The sequence below is a fragment of the Cyanistes caeruleus genome, chromosome 1, assembly GCF_971803275.1.
Source record: "Cyanistes caeruleus chromosome 1, bCyaCae1.hap1.1, whole genome shotgun sequence".
Classification (NCBI taxonomy): Eukaryota; Metazoa; Chordata; class Aves; order Passeriformes; family Paridae; genus Cyanistes; species Cyanistes caeruleus.
Genome location: NC_141701.1, coordinates 11,979,962 through 12,003,772, shown reverse-complemented (window position 1 = coordinate 12,003,772; position 23,811 = coordinate 11,979,962). Strand labels below are relative to the sequence as shown.

General features: G+C 43.6%; 1 protein-coding gene and 1 long non-coding RNA gene across 30 annotated transcripts in view; one reads left to right on the top strand and one right to left on the bottom strand.

Annotated features, from left to right (window-relative positions):
* The window catches only part of MTSS1 (MTSS I-BAR domain containing 1), a 125,815-nt gene extending 114,063 nt beyond the window's left edge, over positions 1-11,752 (bottom strand). For 17 of the 29 annotated variants that reach the window (XM_086876718.1, XM_086876898.1, XM_086877788.1 and 14 more), the window contains exons 1-2: positions 11,293-11,751; positions 11,005-11,141 (exon numbers count right to left, since the gene is read on the bottom strand). In XM_086876718.1, the coding sequence (XP_086732844.1) occupies positions 11,005-11,076 (72 nt within the window). In that variant the 5' untranslated portion in view covers positions 11,077-11,141; positions 11,293-11,751. Of the gene's footprint in view, positions 1-11,004; positions 11,142-11,292 lie in introns of all 29 variants that reach the window. The other 12 variants (XM_086876071.1, XM_086876784.1, XM_086876457.1 and 9 more) reach the window with 2 other exon arrangements.
* A 57-nt stretch (positions 11,753-11,809) lies between these two features.
* Positions 11,810-23,535, top strand: LOC147655305 (uncharacterized). The gene is made up of 3 exons (XR_015282656.1): positions 11,810-13,215; positions 21,105-22,454; positions 23,345-23,535. It is a non-coding gene; the product is annotated as an uncharacterized LOC147655305 (long non-coding RNA).
* Positions 23,536-23,811: the final 276 nt, after the last annotated feature.

Sequence of the window (23,811 nt, the reverse complement as noted above, 5' to 3'; positions counted from 1 at the left end):
CAAGAAATGGCAATTAGCAAGTATGGTTTGCACATAGAGACTACCACTTTTCCAGAGTCCTTTAACAGCCAAAACCAGTAAGGAGTGGAGTGGAAGAGGACAGGAAAATAGTAACAGTCTAAAAGAAAAAGAAAGGTGGCAAGGGGGAAGAAGAAAGAGAGGGCTCCAGCCATAGATGTCTCAACATATTGGAAGACACAATGGTTGATAGTCAGTTTCTTCTCAGGTAACATTTGGCACTGGAAGTTCTTCTTTTCTAGAAGAACCAATAGCCAACTGGGTAAAAGAGCACTTGGCCAGCTATAACTGCAAGAGTTAAAAAGTGCTACCAAACACTAATACATCCTCTGTACAATCCAATAATTTAACCAAGTCCATGACTCATGGATAGGACTGCCTAGACCCTTAACAAGTCACAAAAGGTCTTCTTGCAAAGAATCAGCATCATCTTCCCTTGGAGTTCACAACTGATCTTCTTCATCTAAAAAACTCTGCTTGTTGGCTTTGCCTCTTTCTATTCTGAAAAGCATCAAGAGCCTGTCTCATGAATGTTTCCAAGCTGCATCTAAAGTCTCAAATCCTTCTACACACTGAAACAGGAATTTTACTGCCAAGAGAGACTTCAGTCTTTATAATGACAGTTGTACACAAAACATATTCCATTACTCCTTTGGTTTTACCCACCTCACTTCAAATGCACAGAATCACAGAACAGCTTAAGTTAGAAGGGACATTTAACAACCATCTAGTCCAAGCCCCCTGTCATGAGCAGGAATATCTTCTAAATCAGGCTGTTCTCAGACCCATCAAAACTGAATATGAACACTTCCTATGACAGAGAATCCACAACTTTTCTGGGTGACCTTTTTTACTGTCTCACCAGTGTGACTCAATTTGTGTCCAATCTAAATCCACCCTATCTACTATTTCTTGTACTCAGAATGAGAACTCAGCCAGGTCCCAATACTGATTTCAAGAGCATCCTATAGCCTGATGCTGCCCATCATCTATTTTCCAGTGGTACGGGACAAGAAACAATCAGTTTGGCTTCAGCAGGGAAGTTTCAGATTGCACAACACATTCAATTCTGAGACCAGGTAACAGGCAACTCTGAAAGATCAGGCAGCTTCCTTTCACTAGAACTCTTTCAGGAAGAGAAATACATTCATATAGAGGTCCTGCAGAAATATTCCCACAAGAAAAGGAAAGGGACCACCTGGCTTTGAAGTCCCATCTGTCTTTCTAAGCTAAAAGAATTGTCAAGCATAGGGGAAGTTTGAGCTTAGCTCCATCAGCAAAAGGGATTCTCAATTTGTGCTGGGCCAGGAGTGAAAAGGCATCAACAGCAAATAATATGAACTTCAGGGGATTTCACAACAAGAGCTGAACACACACATTACTGAACAGAGGAGCAGACAGGTACAGGCTCAGGGTCTGAGAAATTATAGTGCATGCAGGTGAAAGTAAAAGCACATCCAAGATCAGCATAAGATGTCATTTAACCAGTAACTACCCTCCTGGAAATAAAGTAGGGGTAATTAAAACCACAGTCTTGTATCCAGATATTTACTTCCATTATTTCTGCCTCTTGTTTAGGGAATGGCAGGATTAAAAACTAGTTTCCCTCAGCATGCACAGTATAAACAGGTATGCCAAGCTTTGCTTTTCAACGTGATACATTATCACAACATTGAAAATTACGCAACAGAACACAACTGAAGACATCTCAGATGCTATTAAAAAAACTATTAACCAAGTATTTCTTCTGTGTATCACAGAACCAGGTGTTTAATATTTTCAAAAATGTTTAGTTTTTAGTTTCAGTAGTGCGTTAGAAGGATAAACAGATAATGACATGGAAGAAATCAAGACTAAAATCCAGTCAAGAAAGTCCAGAAAAGGATATTCACACCATTGGGGTAAAAAACCCAAAGAACAACCACACAAATAAATATTTTTTTTTACATTCTTAAACCACCTGAAGAACTCTAAAGAATGCCCAGTTCCCTTAGCAGCAGTACTGAAATGCAGCACTACTTTGCAAGAACACACATATTTATTAGATTTCACTAACCATTTAAAGGAGGAGGGAAGCCAAGCCTGGTACCATTCCGCTGTCAGAGCTCTGGAGTCTTTAATTTGTATTATAATAACACCTGCACTGCTTTAGCCCATGCTTAAACATCCCCAGTGGAGGATACCAGTTGCATTATGGTTGTGACTACAATTTGTAACACAGCAAGGACCCATGAAAACTCATCCTGGCTTACAAATCCAACTCATGAGCCTCCTTCTATGTCAACAGGGACCATGTCAAATCTGTACTGTCCACAGCTCAGTTTCATGGTTTATAAGATGAAGAAACTCAGCTCCAAAGCAGCCACTTCATGGTTTAAATCCAAGATTGAGTAATTAGCAAACAAAAGTTAGACTCATACTGTGAGAAAATACATCATGCATAAACATAGTCTCTCCTTCTCTAAACATAGGAAGCTATTCACAAGACATGGAGGGCGGTGGGAAACAACTAGCCACAGCTTCTAGAGACCTTTTATCCCATGCCACATGAAAAGCTGGACATTAAGTAGTCTTCCAGAGGAAGCATTTAGTTCCACATTCTTCACTGCAGGTCTGAACAAGTTTGCCAGCCCGAATAGCAGATTTCTCCTCAGAGACTCATCAATACGGCCTTTCATCCACTCAGTCATTAAGTGGCCACTGCACATACTCAGCAGCTATTTTCTAAACCCACAATATTTTAGCTGGATCAAAAAGAAGATAATTAAAATATCAGGAAGCAGTCAGTCAAGTTAATACCTACACAGAACAGCCTCAAGCCAACAGCCCTGTGCTGGTAATGTCACCAACATGACTGGGGTCTCATCACTTCTTTCCAAACAAGCAGAAACCCTAATTTTTGACCATCCACCCAACAATCTCCATCCCACGAGCAGTCATCTCCAGGACCCAAACTACTAACAAGCACTTAAGTTAATCAGAAAAGTATCTACCGGGGAAAGGCAGCAGCCAGGTACCCAAATTTTTAACACTTATTGAACTTTGCCTCACAGACAGTGAAGTATAAGAATGCTTATCACAGGCTAATTTCTTTCCATTTTACTTATGAGATGATAAATAATCCCTTTCAAGCTCCAAAGTAGACCCTTGGTTTGCCTATGGGCAATTAGCATCCACGTGGTTTGCTCATGAATGGTATTGTTAGGAGACATCACAAATACAGCTTGATGAACAAAAAAATCCTTATTATGACTCTACACAGAGGGCTTCGGAAACATGAAAAAGCACAAATGTGACTTCCGTGGCAAAAAAACCCCAAACGTCTCATGCTCAGGTGAGAAGCATTGTGGGAGTTTATGTGGAAGACAAAATGAGAACCTTTCTGTACCATGAACCAAGTGTCTCTAGTTACACACTCATCAGTAGCATTGTACACACCAACACAAGCTCATTCCTCCAATAATGTTTTGTTAAAGAATGACTGTATTCCAGCTAACATCCTAAAATTCAAATCAACTACATATGATTGTTGACCAGAAGAGTGAAAAGTACAGAGCTCAAACAAAACCCCATAAATTCCTCATGATAAACCAGCTTATGGTTAAGATGTTCCAGTCAGGCTTCTCTGCTAAAAACTAAGAGAGGTCCTACAGTTTCAGTTACAGGAGAGGAGTTCAGGACACTTCTGTTGAGAATTTATCAATCATTTTTAGATGTCATCTCTTCTGCCTGCAAACACTGGGTTATCGCAGGGGTGAACAGCACCACATCTTAATCAGTAAAAACAAAGTAGTGTTCATGTGAAGATAGAAACCTATTATACCGGGAGGGTAAACAGCATCCCCTCATTAACTCCATGCTGTAGATACACCCAATTTCTTCTTGTCCTAGGGGGAGGGAGTAGAACTCACTAAACCTGCAGCCATAGCTTGCCTTTCTCTGAAATGGGAGCCATTCCTTGGAGCCAAGTCACACAGAGAGCACTTTGAAGATGAAAGCTGCTATGGTCTTAGCCACAAAGCTACGAGACGTTTTGTCTCCAATTCTTCCAAACATCTTGGCATTCAAGCAATCTCAGCCCAGCAGGAAAAAGTCAATCAATGTTCTTAAAGGTCAGCATAGATCCCAGCAAACAAAGCACTGCTTGGCACCTTAAAGTATCAAGGTAGACATAATCTTCAAATTGAAAATGTACCATTGAAGAGGAAAATGCATTTCTATATATGTAGCCTAGAGACTAGTTTATTCTGAAGAGTAGTCTTTTTTATGATACTAACTCAAACTTCTCTATTCTCATCTTTGCATGCTTTGAAGCAGACCAAAAAGCCTTTTTAGATATAGTTCCTACTTTACTCTCTGCTTATCTTCAGGACCACACCGTCTTTAGGTAGACCATGAACCCCAAAAATGTTCTTCAAAAGTTGAAAACATATAGACTGCTATGCAGAAGATGCTGTTCACAGATTCACAAGAATACTCCGCCAACTCTTGCAACTTCTGTACTTCAAAAAACAAAATGAGAAAAAAAAAACTTTTTTGGAGCTTTTCAGGTATTTTGTAACAAATATTTGAGTTCAGTTCACTCAGAACTCAGGAAGGAAGCAGCAACCTCCACTGAATATCACCTCCTGTTAGGTATTAACCAGCACTAAGCCCATAATTACACAGACTTCTTGTTCTCCAACATTTGTTCAGTCAATTGTGTTTCATGCAGCACTGCACAACTCCTTCCACACTCAGAACCTCACAAACCTTATTGTGCAGTTCATGGCATCCTGCCAGGTCCAAAAGGAGTACTCTTAAGAGATATTAAAAATCCTTGCTCTGGGTACGTCATAGGATAAGCCGCCCCCCTACATACTTACGTAGCAAATGTTCAGCAGTTATAAATTGTTCACGCTCAGACAAAAGTATCTGGATCAAGAAAACATGTGTCACTAAAAAATAAATTACTTGACTAAGTATGTTCCCAGCTATGCCCTGGTGCTTGAACCCCAGTATCTAGGCAGGCATGCAGTGGCTCTCTTCCTGCACCATCTTTCAGCCTTTGCTACATGTCAAGCCCTCCCCCTCAAAGATGTTTACAGAAAGATACTGCAGCTGCTTGGAAAAGGCAAGAATTTCAGTGTACACAAAGCAACTGCCTAAGCAAGCAGGTGGTTGGGAAGTAGAGGGGTAAGAAATCAGAGCAGCCAGCTATGCTCCAAATGCCTTGGTGGTAAAACCCTTGAGGAACAAAGTAAGTGGGAAGAAAAGCTCCAAATTAACTCATTTCAGACTTTTTGTGAAGGGGAAGAAATACCAATTTGCTAGGTTTGAAATAGATAGCTGTCCTAAAGACTGTTGTGTAAGGGACATGGCAGTGCAACATGGCAGGTGTACTTCCTCTCCAAGCCTGTACCTACCTGCCTGCTGCACAGAAAATCACAGAATGCTTTGGGTTGGAAGGGACCTTATAGATCATCTGTTCCAACCCCCCTGCCAGAGGCAGGGACACCTTCCACTAGAACATGTTGCTCAGGGCTCCATCTAACCTACCCTTGAACTCTTCCAGGGAGGGGCATCCACAACTTCTCTGGAAAATATGTTCTCAACATACATTAAAAAAAAATCCTTACTTGTATCTAATCTAACCCTGCCTTCTTTATTGAAGCCATTCTCCCTCGTCCTGTCACTACATGACCTTGTCTAAAGTCCTTCTCCAATTCTCATGCAGACCCCTTTAGGTACTCAAGGTGCAGTAAGGTTCACACAGTCCCACATCTCAAATCTGTCCAAGTCCCTCTGGATGGTATTGCTCCCCTTCAGCATGGTGACTGCACCACCCAGCTGGGTGACATCACCAAACCCACAGAGGGAACACTCGATCCCACTGTCAATGTCACCAAAAAAGGTGTTAAACAGTGTCGGTCCCAATACATGACACATTTGCTTTTCCTTGCAGTAGTTATCATCCTTAACAATTGTATTGAAACTAGCCCTTAAAATCATCCAACTGAACATTCCTAATCTCCACAGAGATCTTGAGCTTCAAATAAAGCACAGTTGGGGAAGAGCTGTTGCACTACATGTCACAGTAAAATAAATCTGCCCAGGTTTTCTGGTACGTGTGCCATTCCTTGGGTTAACATAAACACTGAGGACTTGCAGCTGTACTTGCTGTAGTAACTATCTCAGCAGTTCTATTTGTTCCACCAAATATTTTTTCCTCAGTTTATATTATTTGTGCAAATATCATGAGGACATCGCTTGTGAGCAAACAGGGCTACTTAACAAAAAACTCTCAACCCTTCATGTGGCCACCCTTGGTCCCAACTTCTACAAAAGCAAGATTAAAATGCTGCCTCTCAAGGATCACCTTCTAAAAGCAGATAAAAGGCTGCAAAAACATAAATGTTTCTCATGCCCTATGTTCACGTCTCTCTCTTCTGCTTCAACCAAGAGCTTTGCATGGCTGAAAGAAAAGGTGCACCACTGCCTGGTCCAGGAGTCCCAGCATCTCCTCTAGAATATTAAAGTAGAGGTTACTGCCAGAAGGAAAAAGTTGATTTTATTGAGCTTTCAGCTAAACAAATATAAATTAGGCACATACACATAATAAAAGAGTTTCTAAATTTTTCCAAAAACTCACATTCTCATTGGGGAACCTTGTTTCAGGACAATACCTGCTCATCCCTCACATGCAGGGAGATGAATGAGACTAACTGGTAATACACACCTGACCCATAAAAATTTAGTAAATCCTCTGACTTGGTATAAATTAAGCCACAGACAACCTGTGCTCATCCAACTGCTCATTACTTGTGTTCCCCCCATGCCCACCCCACAGGTGTCAGGTGCTGTACATACACAGCAGCAAGCCCCTGCTCTGTCAAAACACATGCTGGCGAAAGAGGCAAGACAAATAAAGAGAATACTAAAAGCCAAAGACACACCATCATACAAGTGATGAACTACAAACACAGCCAATTTCAATGTTTTCAGAGTTGTTTTTTTTTTCTTCAGGATAGCGGAGAACAATGTGATTAAAAGGAATGTAAAATCAACTCAAAATGAAAAGAAGCATTAAAGAAAATCTGCTCTGCATGAGAAGACAAGTTCTTTTGAAACCCATCCACAACAAGCCCTCCCAAAAATTAACTGCAATGATTTGCTTTGCACTAAAAGAGATATTGAAATTAACAGCACACTGCAGTACCTCATTTTTCAGCTGCAAGAAATGAGTTACAAACCATTCAGATCAAATACTCCCTTCCCATAGGAGCTACGGAAAATTCACCACATTCAAAAACAAGTTGCACAGTGTCTGCACGTAGCACACAGGACTACTCCTCTGAGGGGACATGCACATTTTATTTTTGTTTTTATAAACTTTGATTGCTTTGAAAAAGATTTTGCATAAAGGCGTAACAAATCATAAGTGCCACATGCTCAGTGATGTATTGTAGGAAACATCAGGGCTGTGACAATGGATCAAAATAAAGACGGGATGGGCACACATGCTCCCACCTTTATGATTCTTTAATCAGATCCTGTAATCTCAAAGCACAGAAATCCAATTCTAGAGCACAACTGCCAAGTACAGTTCCCACTGTGGACTTTACACAAACAACCCTGTCATCATGTACACCACCATATTACTCAACAAATCTGACCCTTGTTTGGAATGGAAAAAATGGACTTCCCTTGTTAGGGGGTTGAAGTTCCAGATGTTCTGTTCATCCTGGAGGAGACTGAGTGGTGACCTAATTGCAGTCTACAGCTTCCTCACGAGGGGAAGTGGAGGGGCAGGCACTGATCTCTCTGGTGACCAGTGACAGGACCCGAGGGAGCAGCATGAAGCTGTGTCAGGGGAGGTTTAGGCTGGCTATGATGAAAAGTTTCTTCACCCAGAGGGTGTTTGGGTACTAGAACAGGTTCCCCAGGAAGTGGCCACAACACCAAACCTTACAGATTTTAAGAACTGTTTGGATAAAGCACTCAGACACATGGTGGGATTGTTGGGGTGTCCTGTGCAGCGCTAAGAGCTGGATTCAATGATCCTTGCGAGTTCCTTCCAACTCAGAATATTCTGTGACTCTGCATTGCACACATGCAGTACAAATGGGATGTTTATTAACTGTTCTTACATTTAGTCATTACATCATTTCTCCAAATCACTTAGCTTTATGCTGAGTTGCTTTGGAGCAGGTTTTGTTAGCCACAAAAATATTTTTGGTAGAGGGCAGAGAAAAATTTGGGGTATATGGAAAAAACATTAAATGCCATTCAGAAGACCTCAGCCAGCAAGACACAATCTTGCTGTCAAAAAATGTGATGTCAGTCACACTGACATATATTGCCCATATGAAGTTTCAAACCTAACACAGTATACAGAGACAAATGGCAACAATCATATTGCTCAGAATTGTAATTCCAGTTTCTGTAACCTTGTCAAGATCAGGCAGAGCTCAAAATTAACAACAGGTATACCTGAGCCAGTTCTGTGTTACTGTGAACAAAGAGAAAAATCAGTCCACGTGTACTATATCTTCATCACCTCAGCTGCAGCACCCATCTGCATCCACTGGCAAGACTTCAGAGTAATTTAAGCTGTTGATTAACCCTACCATCTTTATAACAAAGTTTAAGGTAGAGCAATACATATGATAAAAGAACCTGTGAGCCATTTAGTTAAAAAAAAGGCGCATGCTGCATCAAATCCCTCAGCACTGCAGGGCATGTGGGGCCTTGATCACAGCCTGCAATGAGAAATAGGCACGGATAGTGCACTTGGGTATGCGTGGGCAGACCCCTACGCAACATCTCCACGATCCTGCCAGAAGCCTGCCCACACAGATCTGACTACGTGAAAGAGCACTTAAAATGGTAATTTTCACTTTACTACTAAAGGTATGATTAGTTGAGAGGTTCTGGTTAACTATCAGAAAAATAGCTACTTTTCCTTAAAAATCATTGTGCTCCTTTGTGCACAATTCACAAAGAATCCTAGTGCATCTCATCAGTAGTACAGCATCAGCTGCATCAAATTGATCTACAGGTAAAAATTCTTTGTTCTACTCATGCTAAATAATGAGCAGATTTTTTAACCATAACAACTACCATGCTGGTAAAGATCTGCAACGATTCCTTCCAAACCTCCCCCTTCAGTAATTGCCAGTTCACAAAACAGGTTCCACTACTATGGAGCATTAAGAAAAAAATATTCACACCTGTGCCCATCTCCATACGCTCATGTCAACATATTTTTTGATGAGCAGCATTCCCATGCAAGTAGCAATGTGTAGAAGAAAAAAAAAATGAATCCACACAGAGGGCCACTGGCTTGAGAGCAAGAAAAACCAAATGTATCACTTATGAAAAGAAGGAAAGAATAAACATCCTCAGTGTCCCTCTGTGATGAAACCCAAAACCACACTTCACGTGGAACAGAACATCTCCTGCCTGTTCCCTTTACTGGCCACTAAAATGATTCCAGGATTTGTGATTGCATCCTGTTTTGGGAGGGTTTATTTTGAAGTGCAGTCATTATTAAAAATCTCAGGGGGTTGAGAGCTTGAGGACCAGCATTGCCAGGTCTGCAGCATTGTCTTGACAGATAGACACAGACTCCCCCCCCTCCTCTCTGCAATCTGCCTGCTCTTGACAAACCACGCTTTTAATTAAATGTCTCCCAAGATCTGTTGAGAGGAAGGTGCGTAGGAATACTTGCCAAAAAATAACTTCTAGTGCAAACAGCTTCTCCACCCTCCCAAAAAAATACACTAGAAGCCATTCACCTCTGCCAGGCTCCCTCTCAGAGCAGACCCTGTCCTCCAATACTACCTGGCAGCTCTTTCCCCGCAGCCCTCGCTGCTCACCAGCCCTGCACGGATTAAAACACCCAGAGAAATCCCGCGCCCTGGCTGGGAAAAGCACAGCGTGCACGGCTGCCGCCTTTAAATTACGGCAGTCCCCCATTATCTGACACGTCCCTCAACATCCCCCGACAACTGCATCCTTCCCAGTCGGCCCTGGCAGGAAGACAAGCTGCCCTTGTCCAGGGGAACACTGCAGTATTCTGCAGTACGGCCGTGTGCCGGGGGCTGGGCGCCTCCAGCCCTGGGCTTTGGGGGAGACATGACGGGCAGAACACAGCAACGCTTTTACGCTATTTATCTCCACGAGAGAAGGGTGGGAGGCACCCGCTCACCCAAAGAAAACCCTGCAGAAGCGCCCTTGGCTGCCAAGGATACAGTGGGAGCGCTTCTCTCAAAGGGACCCTTTGGCAGAGACGGGATCAGCACAGTCAGGTTTTTGGTGGCTGGTGGACCCGGCGACTTGAAACCTTTGCGTCCATTCACAGAAAGAAGGAAACGCCACCTCCACGAGCATACACAGCGTGAAAATAATACCACATAACCGACTGAGCCGCAATTTTAATTCACGAACACATCAACTTTTGAGCATCTCCAGGCAGAGATTTTTTTTCCGTCGCGCCCATCAGCTTGGCACCGAAAGGCTCGCACTGCCCTTCCCAGCCCCACCCCAGGCTGACACGCTCCGCGCCCGGCTCTCCGCACCCGCTGCATTCATTCTGCTACCGATCTGACAGCCCACACCAGGGGAGAAAAAAGGAGAATAAAAATATTTGCAAAATAAAGAGGCAGGCTTGGAAATCGCTGACCCTGGTGCAAGGTAACAGCTTGCATGTTTGAGCAGGACAAATACAGAAAAGAGGGAAGGTGGAGGAAGGGAGAGGTGGTGTCCTGCAACCAACTCGCAAGCCCCAAATCCTGGGTGTGAAACCAGGGAGCCCCTCTGCCAGGCTGGTCCCGCCGGCGGGGACACGGACCCAGCCCCGGGGCAGGGTCCCCCCAGCGCCGCGGGGAGGTCGCGCTACCCCAGCCCCCGATGCGGCTGCACCGCCCGGGGCGAAGTTTCGCCGGGCCAGGAGGGAAGACGCTGGCCCTCCCCTGTGCTCCCCCACACTCCTGAGCCTCTTACCTTCATGTCGCTTATGATGGTCTGGAAGAGCCCTCCGAGCGCACTACATTCCTTCTCTATCACAGCCTCCATTTTCCTGGCTCGAGCTCACAGGAGGAGCAGGATTTCACCGCTACCGCTGCAACTGCACTGCTCAGCTGGAGAAAATCAGACACCCCGGGCTCCCACCTCGCCCAAAAAAAAAAAGGGGGGGGGGGGGGGGAAGGGGCAAACAAACTGATATAGGCAATGAGAGGGAAAAAAAAAATAAAAACCCCTAACAAAAAGAAAAACCACACCCCAACACACCTGAATCCCTGTCTGCCTGCACCTCTAGAACGGGATAAAATCCAGCGCTATTGGCGCTTCTCTCCTACACGCACCTCCCCGGCACCCGGGCACTCAGCGCCGAGCGGGCACTACGAGCCCATGCGGGAGCAGCCACAGGCCCCATCTCTGCGCATCGCAGCCCCGGCCCCCCGCGCCTCCCGGCACGGCAGCGCTCAGGGCAGCGGGCGCCCGCGGCGCTGCGCGAAGCGCACCCCGAAAAAACAAGGGGGAAAAGATCGGTCTCTATAAAAAGGGATCGAGCGTCAAGCCGGTCCTCGCGGAGCAGCCTGGAAGGGACTCCAGCAACCCCAGCGGAGCAGACTACAGCCAAAGCAGTCGAGCCGCTGCCTGCCCTCTCCGGGAACAGCCCGCTGCACCCGCCCGTGCTGCTCCCGCGGCGGCAGCGCCCGCCCCGGCCCGGCCCCGCGCAGAGCGCCCCGCCCGCCCCGCCGCGTCACCAGCGCGGCCGCCCATTGGCCCCGCGCGGCCGGGGATCGGGGACCCCGGGTTCGCGCCCCGCTGCCGACGGGGTCGCCCCGAGGACCCCGCTGGTCCCGGTCCCGTTCTTCTGGGCAGAAGCTGACTGCATGTTTAGCATTCGGCGAAGAAACTGTTTTATTCTGGTGACATTGGCCGAAATGGCCGAAGTTCGGCTGTTTCTGGTGACAAGCGACAGCCTGAGGCACCCGATACCGAGCTGAGAGCTCTCAGCAAAGCTGCAGCCTGGGGAGTGCAGCCGGCAGCAGCTGTGAGGCTGCTCATTCATCCTCTCCCACAAATGCCAGACGATAGGCAAGACTGTGAGAGTGGGTTGTATGAAACGTGGGGGTTTAAAGTAATTCAGTTTGCACGTTAACTCTGCCAAATTTAACGAAACATCGTGGTCAAAACCCTCTGTTTCCTCTCGCAGAGCGGCCGTGGCTCACTCCCTGCTCGTGTGTGAGGCCGGCTCGGCAGCGCAGGCCGAGCACGCCGGGGGGCCGCGAGCCTCCGTTGGGCGATGGAGCCCGGCCCGGATGGCTCGGCGTGCAGAGCTCCAAAGGGCCAGCTGCTGCTCCCCGAGGGACACGGGCTGTGCTGCTACGTGTTTTAGTAATAAACTGCTGTAGAACCAGGAACGTGGATGTACGGAAGAATAAGCCTTAGACTTGGAAAGAGGTGCAAGGGGTCTGTCTTTCCGTTCACACACACAGTGGTGCATGAATAACCATGGCTGAGGCGGAAATAAAGGAATTCGAGTAATTAAAATTTATCCTACAAACTCTGCCCGAGAAGAGCCAGTGTCTGTGCCAGTGCGTTTTGCTTCATTTCAGCTAGTACCTAGACAGGTGCACATGAGGAATTGCATCCTCTGTGTTGATTTATCTGAGGGAAAAGGCTGGACAGGTGCCCTGTCTCCAGCAGGGCCATGGCAGCACAAGCTGTGGCAGCAATTTCCCTCTGCTTTGAGCCGCATGGGTCTGAGCAGGCGATTCATTTGGAGCTCTGCATGCCCCTCACTCCCAAAGACGAGCCCAGCAAATGTCCCCAGTGTCTTGTGATAATGACACCTGCTCATGGCATGCCGAGCTCCGGGTGCCGTCGCATAACCAGCATGACAGCGTTCCTGTGGGACAGAGCCACAGCCAGCAATCCGGCAGGGAAAGTTGTGGCCTACTTTGCTTTCTTCAGCCACCCCATTTCTGGGATAATCCTTGTTTTAGTGCAAATAGTGGCTTGGCTAACCTCGTTTCTGGAAAGGTTTCAGAGTGCGGCGATGCACATGCGAGAGGAGGGGGAAACATCTCCTTCTGAAAGTAAAGCAGCTGATTAAGGAATGCATTGATCCTTCAGTAAATAAATCAGGGGTGCCAGCTCTGTGACATGCAACAAGTCTTCATACAGTGATGAAAGAATATGCAGGTAAAGAGAAAAAAAATAATAATTTTCAATCTCAACCAGTTGTAACATGTAAGTTAGGTGTACAATGTAGGGTAATGGGTTTTACCTTGCAAATGAGAAAGTACATCTCACTGGTTATGATGATTAACTTTTTAAACCACTGTAACTCGAGTGTACCTGGTCACAACCTAGAGAGACCTAATCAAAACTGTTCAGGTGGAATATATTTTCTGTCAGAAGGTGCTAGGGCGTAAAAAATGGAGACATGATGATTTCAACAAACTTTAATATTTATAGGACAAAGAATCAGAATGCAAACAGGAATGTATTTGTTCTTTCCAGCATATTCCTTTTCAAATCTATTTGCTTATATGTCACTTAGAACAAAGATTGTGTTCATTTTATATTTAGAATTTTTATTTGTTTGTAGCCTAACATAGCTAAAAATAAAGAAAGGGCATATAGCCTGAAGGCATCAAAATAGAGTCTTGATAACTAATTTTTTTTCTTTTGCATTGGAGGGCATTTCAGACTTTTAATTTTATTCTGCCTTTTACTGACTTCTAAGGATAGAATTTTTTGGGGGGGGACAATTCAGCTTCAACCAGCTGTAGAGTGAGAGTGAACATTTTTCTTTAAAGACCTGAGTCCAAATGGTTATTTAAAATGTGAGTAAGAAGTAGTTTGGTGATGTTGCAGTAATGTCGGGTTACCATCTGCCACATTATTTCTGGGATCTGCTTGATTGATTCGTAGCAAATCACTTCCTGCAAGCATTATTTGCAAAACTTTATTATGGGCAGAGGCTATTTGTGTTCGTGAGCCATCGTTACCAGGGAGCATTTCATTACCAAGTGATGACATTCTGTAAAATATCCTGGTGCATGGACAAATGCCAGCACCACTTTTTGACAATGGGTCAGCTGAGTGCATCTTTCTCAGCAGCCCCCAACAGATGTCAACCCTAAATTTGTCAATGGTGCAATAGTAGTCCATGTTCTGACATCCTTCAACATGTTGGGTGCTCTGCTGACAAAAATTCCACTGAAACCTCAAGAAGACATAAGTGGGCAGGTTGAGCAATGACTTGGTCACTTTGCCTGGCCTGGATGGTTTCTGCTGCTCCTCCCATGCTGAGCACCAAGGCACAAAGTACAGCTGGAGTGAAGCTGGACACAAATGCATGAGGGTCAGGAGTCCACAATGTGCTCCCAGGTGTTCCATCAGACTTGTCTTATGACCATAATGAATCCATTCATATGGATCCTGTTCCTTGCTTTCTCCTTCTGTAAAATGAAAATCCCAGATTTAAAAAGCATTCCTACTGTTTATGCACCAAGCACAAGTGTGAAATGTCATTGCAATCAGAACAAATACATGCTCTGTCAATGTGCCATAAAAGGTTTAACTGTGGTACTTATTTAGGTCCTGATCCTATGAGGATTTAAACCCATTTATGAATGAGAGTAGCCCTGTGGAAGACTAGATTACACATGCACTTAAGTGTTATCAGATTGAAGTCGTAGAACAATAATCACAAAAGGTACTTAATCACCTTTAAATTACAGTGTTCCTAATTTAGCTAATGTTATTCCCCAAGGAAAAATTGCCTCATCTAGTTTACAATCAAGAAAGAATCAAGGGCTGTTCCTTCAAGTGGTTGACAGTTCAAAAAGAGATACGATTTTAAAAGAATAGGTTGCTAAAGGCTGAACTATTTAATTGAATTATCTCTTTAAGAAATTGATGCAAATTAATATTATAATACTTTATTATATTGCCTCAGAATCTTTTATCCTTGAGCCTTCATAAAATATATCAATAAACTTGAGAAGAAAATGAATACTTTAGTTTTTTCTGAAACCAGTGTATTCTGTCCCCCTTTGAGGCTTTCTAATAATGATTTATATTTTGAAGGATGATGGTGTTTTCCTATTTATAGATTAAGAAAAAAGAAGCCCAAGAGCTTCCAAGAAATAGTCTCTCACATCCCTCCAGTCCTCAGGGTGCTCAAAGGGTACAATCGTGTTCTGTCCGTGGAAGCAGATGAGCTCACTTTGCAGTGCCTTATTGGATGGAGAGGTAGAATAGCAGGCAACACAGCCAGCAGGATGACAAAAAGAATTGATGAAAAAATAGAGCAAACCAAACAGAATCCATTTCACACAGCTGTCCCAACAGCATTATAAATATTATATGATTCACTGGCCAGACATAGAGGTGAAGGATAATTCCCTTTTTTTCATGAGTGTGTGTTTACAGTCTGCAGCTTCAGAACAGGAGAAATCACAATGCTGTGGTTCCCCAGTCTTATCTGGGCTATTTTATGTCATGCATTGTTTTTAAATTACCAAGTAGCATTGCTGTAGTGGGGGTACCTCTGCAATTGTTTCTGCTTGCTGCGTGCTGGCAAAATAACAGCTGTTATTGCTTTACCAGGATTGATTTCCACAGAACAGCTCCATCTAAAGCCTACCTACAGGCAACAGCTCTGCAGCAAAATATCAATGCAGTCTCATTTTCGGCTTTTCTCAGAAGGGAAAAAAAAAAGCATTTTCAGCAAAGTTCTACACGGGATGCCATTTATTCAGGGCACATAGAGGACATGATGCTTATTTTTAAGGGACTAAGCTTGTCTTCCATTTCCCCCTTACTAACAAATAGGGGGAAAAAGTTCTGCCCCCAGGTATCTCTGTGCAAGGCACAAAATTTGAAAATTGTTTGTGTATTATATCAAGGGCTTTACAGGGAGGCCACATTTTGGAGTAGTGGGAAGGTGGGATGTCCTTGCTCACACGTGCCATCTGAGGCTGGTAGGTTCAGAAAAGGAGCTCAGGTCCATCACCTCCTTCCAAGCAGTGGGCCTGTCATTGCATTTGAATCTTCTCCATCATCAACCTCAGTAAAAGGCCAAGGGGGTCCCATGGCCAAGATTATGTCAGTGCTTTCATCCCATGCAAGTCCACAGTAGCACTGACTGTATTTCCACAGTCCCTTCCTATCCATGGCTTTCTTCCTGCACCATCCTGTGCCACCAGCACCAGCTCAGGCACCCATGGGATGGGACACACAGGGACATGATTTGTCTGAAAACTAAGCCTACAAGGAAAGATCATTTTGGGCCAGAGGAGAACCCTGCCTCTTTGTGTTTCACAAAGAAGGGACAGCTTGTATAACCCTTCACCATGCTCATTCCGCAGTAGTTACCTTCTTGTTTCTCATCTGCAGCCAACACAGGTTTAGAAATGGAACTGTTGATCTGAAGCCTTTTTCAAACTGGCCTTATTACCTTATATCAGGTTCTGGCATGGACATACTCACCCTACAAAATCAGGCTTCCCTTTTACATTTTAAAGCTAACGCATCTTGAAGTCATGCCCTAAATTAACTTGGATAAAATTTCCTGAGTGCACCTGTGTAGTTAAGCAGTAAGTTAAAAAAATCTGGTTGTACTTGCAGCTACACACATGCTTAAGTGTTCTGAAGAAATAAAGCCTATAATAGATGTCACTTGCAAATATCTCATGTGCTCATCTTCAGAGCAACATCAACTTTGACTTCAGTATAATTACACATATATATCAAAGTTGCCAGTTGGGCTCTATCACCAGCACCTATATTAGTTCAAGCCTTTGTTGGCCATTTCTCCTTTTAGGTGTTATATAAATTAATCTGAGATCTTCTGTACTTCCCATAGAGCAATAATTTTTAGTAAATCACTACTCCTGAAATCTCTGAGATCTGTATTTATTGGTATGCACAGAACTTGGTATGTTGAACCACCTCAGGACATGGTCATGTGAAACATAATGCAACACTTTCTCCTACAAAAGAAAATATTATTTTTTGCCAGTTCATAAATCCAGCTTTTAAAACAAGCACTACATTCATAAAGAAATGGCTTAGAAAAAAAAAAAAACAACCCAGCCTTATTTCAATGGGCAGACTCCCAACTCTGTGTAACTGGGGAATAGTTAGGCTTTTTTCCTCCTATCTCTGAAGTTCTGTATAGTTTCTGAAATTCTGAGGAAAAGAGCACTAATCCTCTTTTCCAGACCTAGATACCTGGTATGTCAATAAGAATAAATTGTCAGGCAGAGGTCTCTTCTGTGAGACCAAGTTAAAATTCTACTGCAAACTCTGTGGCCAGAAAGCATTTTGGGGACATCAGATCATGATGAGAGCCTGCTAGTGTACACTTTCTTAAAAGAAAAAAGAAAGAAACAGAGCAATTAGAAACAAGAGGAGGCCTTCCAATGAGCCAAAGAAGATGGACAAAAAGAAAAATCTAGTCTACTGATCCAGATAATACAGGCAGACTAGCACATACTGGAATTTGGGACTAAAACCAATGAGAGCTGACATGAGGACATACTGCAGGGAAGGACAAGCACAGCCATGAATGGTGCCATTGTGTGACAGTTTTAATTAATTTTTGTAATGAAGCCAAAGCTCTAATTTACCACATCCCAAAAGTAAATAGAAAAGGTTATGACCTTAATTGCAGAGGTGAGGAAGGAAAACCTAATTGTTGAATAGTGAGCTATCACTCGTTACTGCAGTTGGATAGATACAGTTAGTGTGTTACTATGAATAGTCCAGATTCAACAGTCAAAATAGTGGGTAATCACAGCTTCATTCCCTCTTCCCTTCATCTTTTTTCCAATCCTTTGATTAGCAACATTTTGTACCAGTTTTACCATGTGGATTGCAAAGCTCCTGACTCCACAAGACTCTGAGTGAACATGTCTGGGAACATAATAGCCTTTATTTTCTTAGTAAGCAGATGTGTGAAGCCTCAGCAGAATGCAGAGATTACAGGAGGTCTTTCCTGCCTTCCTACTTTTGCTAACCCCTCACAGGTATATACCTGTGCAGGAGCTAGTGATGGACAGACAGTTTTTCAATGTCACACATCTACAATGTGAAAAAAGTACAAAAGTCACATCTCTGTAACCATGGCCACTAAATAAATACAATTAAATGTGCATTATGTGCTATTCAGAATGTGTGCCTCTATCACTCAGACTGTGAACAACCATCTCTGCACTTAATTTATGAGGTCATCTCTATGGACCAAGGCAAAAGTGCATGGACAGATCTGAAACTGGTGTGAATCCTTATGTCTTGTCAAATGCTGTACCTCTATGTGTCCACATAAAAAGAGTGCAATACTATTTACTCACTAAATTAAGTGTTTTCTGCTCCAAATCTTTTTGTCTTTTGTCCTATATTGTCAATTTGAAGAGGATATTATCCAGCACCAGAACATGAAGGATTTAAGCAGAAATGTTTATAATAAAAAATGCTGTTCCAGCAAATTCTGCTATGGCAGAAACAAAGGAGTGATCTGCATTAGGCTGACTAGTTCAGACAATGCATACCAGTATTAGTGTGAATATTATTAGATAAATACGTATACTGTGGCAGCTGTCATCCAAAATTCCAGTAGTAAACAGCCACTTCCTCAAAATCCTTGTGTTAATATCCACCCTTCTTTCAAGCATACGCAGAAGTGGTTGCATTTGTTTTAGAAACACAAACATTTCTTATGGCCTTGACCTTTCCTCAATATTACTGCTGAAAAATCAGGCACTTCTTCCATATTTTGTCTTTAAACAATGTGTGGCAAGGCAGGTTAGTTAGCTGGTTGGCATCACATTTTACAATTTTAGGTCCTGAGCACAAAACTTGATGTATTCTGCCAGGAATCAAGATCATTGATATGAAAAATTCTCCTGGTGCTTTCAACATCTGAGAAAAAAACCTCCTGAATTACTTTCTAAACTTTGGTTAGTACAGGGAAATAACAGATCTTCCCTCTTCTGTGGCTGTCAAAATAAGAATGGACTACCCTTTTCTGAAGGACAAGTTTCAACAAAACACAAATCAGCACAAATCCTGATGGCCTGTGCTACCCGACAGGATGATCTAGCAGTGCCATTTGACTTTGAAGGCTGTGGCTGTATGAATCAACCTCTAACAAAGGGCTGAGCACAAATCTTGAGAGACAGCTGCCAGTCTTACTGATGCTCAGGGATGATATATAAGGAAAGCACTGATCCTTTCATGCTCCTGTCCCAGTGGGTTGAGGCATAGAAGCAGAAAGAAGCAAGATCGCATGATACATGATCTGTGTATGCCCAGTGGGCAGTGTGCTGGTCTCCAAAGCTGTATCTCTTCTGAGGGCTCTGCGGTTGTCAGCAAAGGTAATGTCTCTCATTAGGCCAAGCAGAATATTTGGAAAAAGTAGCCAAATGTTTGAATGCATGAATGAGCTTTTCCGAAAAACCTGCCTGAAACACAAAGAACTTCAAAGCTAAGTGAGGACATTTGAAATGAAAATCTTGTCTCCGGGTAACCTTTGACATTGCTCTCGTGACTGAAAAAGTGAAGTGTTGTTTCTTAGAGAAGAGCTTCCACATCAGGTTTAGTTTTAGAGTAGAAAATACCCTCCCTGTATATCTGGGTACTTGGTTGACATCCACATCTTTTGGCCTTTTGTAGCTGAATCCCATGGCAACGCTGAGTTTCCCAGCCTGTGCTCTGCTGAGCAGGGATGGGTGAGCAGAGCCGACGGGTGTTAGTTCCAGCTGACGGAGGCTGCAGTATGGGGTTCCCTCCTGCAAATGCTGCTTGAAAGGAGGAGCAGATTTTACATCCCTTCAGTTAAAAAAGGAGCCCTTGGCTCTACTGCCAAGGCCAGCCTTCGGCTCTGTAGATCTCAGTCATCTGCGAAGAATTGCTGCACACTGACCCAGATATCCATCAGCTCTGCTGCAGCACTGGCTCAGCAACGGGGCTGCCATTTCCCTGATCTCTGTTCTGCCCTATATCCTGCCTTGGAGATTAAATTAAAAAAAAAAAAAAAAGGGACAAATTAATGTTAATCAGAATAACATTTTCCTCCAATGATTTTTCTGCAAAACAGAGTTTCCCAGGGAAATCTGTTGCCTTAGTTTTCCCCTTCTGTTCGTCTTCCCTGGCATCTCATTATGCTGCTTTAACTCAGGAATCCTGACACATTTCTAACATACACTGTCCTTAAGAGAAATGTGCCATCTCCATTCTCTGCTTTTCTATGTGTGCCACAGTATGTCAACAGAGAGTAGGGAGAGCAATTTATGAGCTAAAGAAGGGAGCCTGGAGTGAGGACAAGCCTGGGCCCCTGACAGCAGCCACCTGAGATGGTGACATTGCACTCCAGGGCTGTGGTGTTAACAGGGCACTCAGTCCAGCATGCGAGGATGCACCTTGAGTCCTGTGTCCAGTTCTGGGCCCCTCGCTTCAAGATACTGAGGTGCTGGAGTGTGTCCACAGAAGGGCAACAGAGCTGGTTGAGGGTTTGGAGAGCAAGTCACACCAGAAGCAGCTGAGGGAGCTGGGGATGTTTAGCCTGGATCAAAGGAGGCTCAGGGGAAACCTTATTGCTACAACTACCTGTAGGAGTGGCCAGGTGAGGGCTAGGCTCTTCTCCTAGGCAGTGAGTGAGGATGAGGACATAGTCTCAAGCTGTGCCATGGGACATTCAGGTTGGACAGCAAGAAGAGCTTCATGGAAAGGGTTGTTAAGTATTGGAATGGGCTGCCAAGGGAAGTGGTGGAGGCACTATTGCTGGAAGTGTTCAAGAAATGACTGGACATGGCACTTAGTGCTATGATTCATTTGACAAGGTGGTGATTGGTCAAAGGTTGGACTTGATGACCTTGGAGGTCTTTTCCAACCTTAGTGCTTCTGAAATTTTAAGAAATATAGTGGATAATATTAAAGTGTCTTTATAAATATAAAGTGTCTCTACTAGAGAGGAATTGAAAAAAAGCCAAAAACCAAACCTTTAATTGCCTCAGAAATTTCACTACAATCAAATTACATTGTCGAATCTAATTTTTTTTCTCTAACAAATTTAACAGGTATAAAGATATATCTGGGAGCACCAGAAAAGGGGAATGTTCATCATTGTAGTCTTCCTGTAGAGGACTACAGGGCAACAAAAGTAGAAGATCTCAGAAGGAAAACTTCCTCCTCCTGGTTTGCTTCGTGTGACAGCACAAGATCTTGAGAAGACACAGAATCCTGAAGCAGGATGAAGCACGGTGTTGTACTCCCTTGCTACCTTGGTAGTACAAGAAGAGCTGGGCCTGCAGATTCCTTGGTTGAACCTGGTGCACTACTGAGTGCTCTGAATAAAATCCCTGCATTCCTTTCTGCTCTGAACCATGTGGGGCCACAGGCTTTGTTCCCTGCTCCTCCTGCCACTTCCATGTGTCCTGAAATGAATCATTCAGATCAGACTACTCAAGCTCCATCCCTTGGTCTTCTATCTTCATTAGAATGCTGCTGCAGCCTCAGAGGTTCCAGCTGCCCCTGTGTGCTGCACCAGAGATGTGGTGGTGTTTTTCCAGTGGGATGGACAATGTGGTTTTGGCTTCATGTTTGGTGGTATGAAGTGATGGGCTCATTGTTCCGACACATATGACAGAAGAGACCACTACTGGCAGGTTTTCTTGCAGACTAGGTTGTTTAGATAAGTGGCAAGAAAATTCTGCAAGGCAGAGCAATAAACACCGTAATCCACTCAGCAGGATTTGCAGGGCAAGGTGAATAATGCAGAAGCCAGGGGAAACAATGCGGCCTTATTCCAGGTTATATAAAAATACAACTTTGGAACCTGACCATTTCCTAGAATTTAAAAAACCTCATGCTGTAAAGATGAGCATCTCAAGAGAAGTGAGGGATTCCCTGACTTCAGGATACATATTTTCCTAAAGAAGGAGGAAGTCAAAAGGAGATGAGTTCTGAGAACCCTGGCCTACTGTCTGCTGCTTGTCTTCTTGAGACAATGAAAATAGCAATATTTCCTGAAGAACTCTTGCCAGTGGAGGGACTGTGACAAGGACTGGTCTGGGGAAATGTCAGCCTCATTTTTGCCTCAAGCCACTTCTTTTTCCTACCTCACTAACTTCTGATTAACCTCTGATCTTTCTTCTACATTCACAGTCTTGCCAGGGCCAAATCCTCAAATGTAGAATGAAGTCAGAGTAACAAATCTGGGTGGCAGGAGAGAGTGATGGAGAAGCTGTGTGGCAATAGGATTGGGTTTTGAGAATAGATCCCCAAGGAACAAATGTTTACAGGATGTTTTCTCACTCCCTGAGGACTTCTGAGCACTCGTGTTGTTAGGGACAGAGGCTGGACTTCATCAAAGGAAGACTGACAGCCTTGGAAGCCAGTGCCCATCTGACTTCTGTGGAGATTCTCAGGTGACAGAGAACACAACACCCTAAAAGTTTGGCACCCCACTACTCTGAGGAAAGGCTTAATGTTGACCAGTGCCACCAACTTTATTTCAGCTGAGCAGAACCAAACTGAGGTGAAGCTTGCCCCAGGACAAACAAGTTGAATCTTTTGTTTCCATCTTTCCCACAAAGGGCTCCTGAAGCTGGGAATTGACTTGCCTTTCCCACCTCTCAGTGCACATTGCAAGGCCCATCTTTCCCAGGCTGCAAAGGCAGACAGTGTTATGTGATCAGAGATGTAGGTCTGGAGGCTGTTTTAAGCAGACATATATGATTTGACAGTAGAGACTATATTTAGGATTTTTTTTTAATTTATTTTTTTTTATTTTTTGAGGGACAGGATGTTACTAGAAGGTGTTCTATTCAAATTGTGGAATTGAGTACCTTATTGAAAAATGTAGATGATTTACTTTTGCATACAAAATACACTACATAGCATTGCAGAGACACCAGTGGATTAAAAATAAGGTAATATGAGAAGTCAGAGAGCTGATTTGTCTGTCACCTGCCACAAGTTTAACTTTCAGTTGAATTCAGCAACTTTACTCTTAAAGGTACTGGGCTTTCCAAGTAATAAAGTAAATGCAAAGATGGCAAGCATTGCATTTAAAATATTTATCAGGGCTAGCACAATAGATATATTCCATTCCCCCATTTTTATTTATGAATTTACTTTAATGCAGCTAGATGAAGTAGTTTTAAAAGGAGCACAATAATATTCCCTTGCAATAATCACTCATTGATTGCCAATGCAATCTGAGATAGTGGTACCAAACAGGAAATATGCTTCCAGGTTTTGTTATTTCTCTCCCACTATGATCACTCATTGGGCTTGCTTTCCTTCTTCATCCCAGGTAAGAAGCTGAATGTGCCAAGGAGGAACAATGGCTTGTGTCTGTGTTGTGAAACCTGGTCCTTCTGCTCCCACGTGGACCAAACACAGAGGGCACAGTAGGTGCACAGCTGCTGCAGCATAAGCTCTTTGAAACACTGTGTCAGCTTGTCTTTCTGATATCCCAATAAAACAGAACTTTTGGAGCATTAATTTTTCAAGCTGTGGGTTTATTTATACCATTGCAGTCTATGTAATGCCTGAGCCTTATTTTGCCAGGTTGCTATTTTATTTCTTTAGTATTCAATGCACTTTCTATTGGTGCTAAAGGCAAGTCTCCCACCTACAAATGGTGGGAGGAGGAACTGTCTATTGTGATAACAGCATATTGTATGTGAAATCTGATAATGAGGATTTTGTAGATGTGGCATTGCATTGTTTAATCGATTTAATGTCCATGCCTTGATCTGTATTAAGACTCAGAACTTA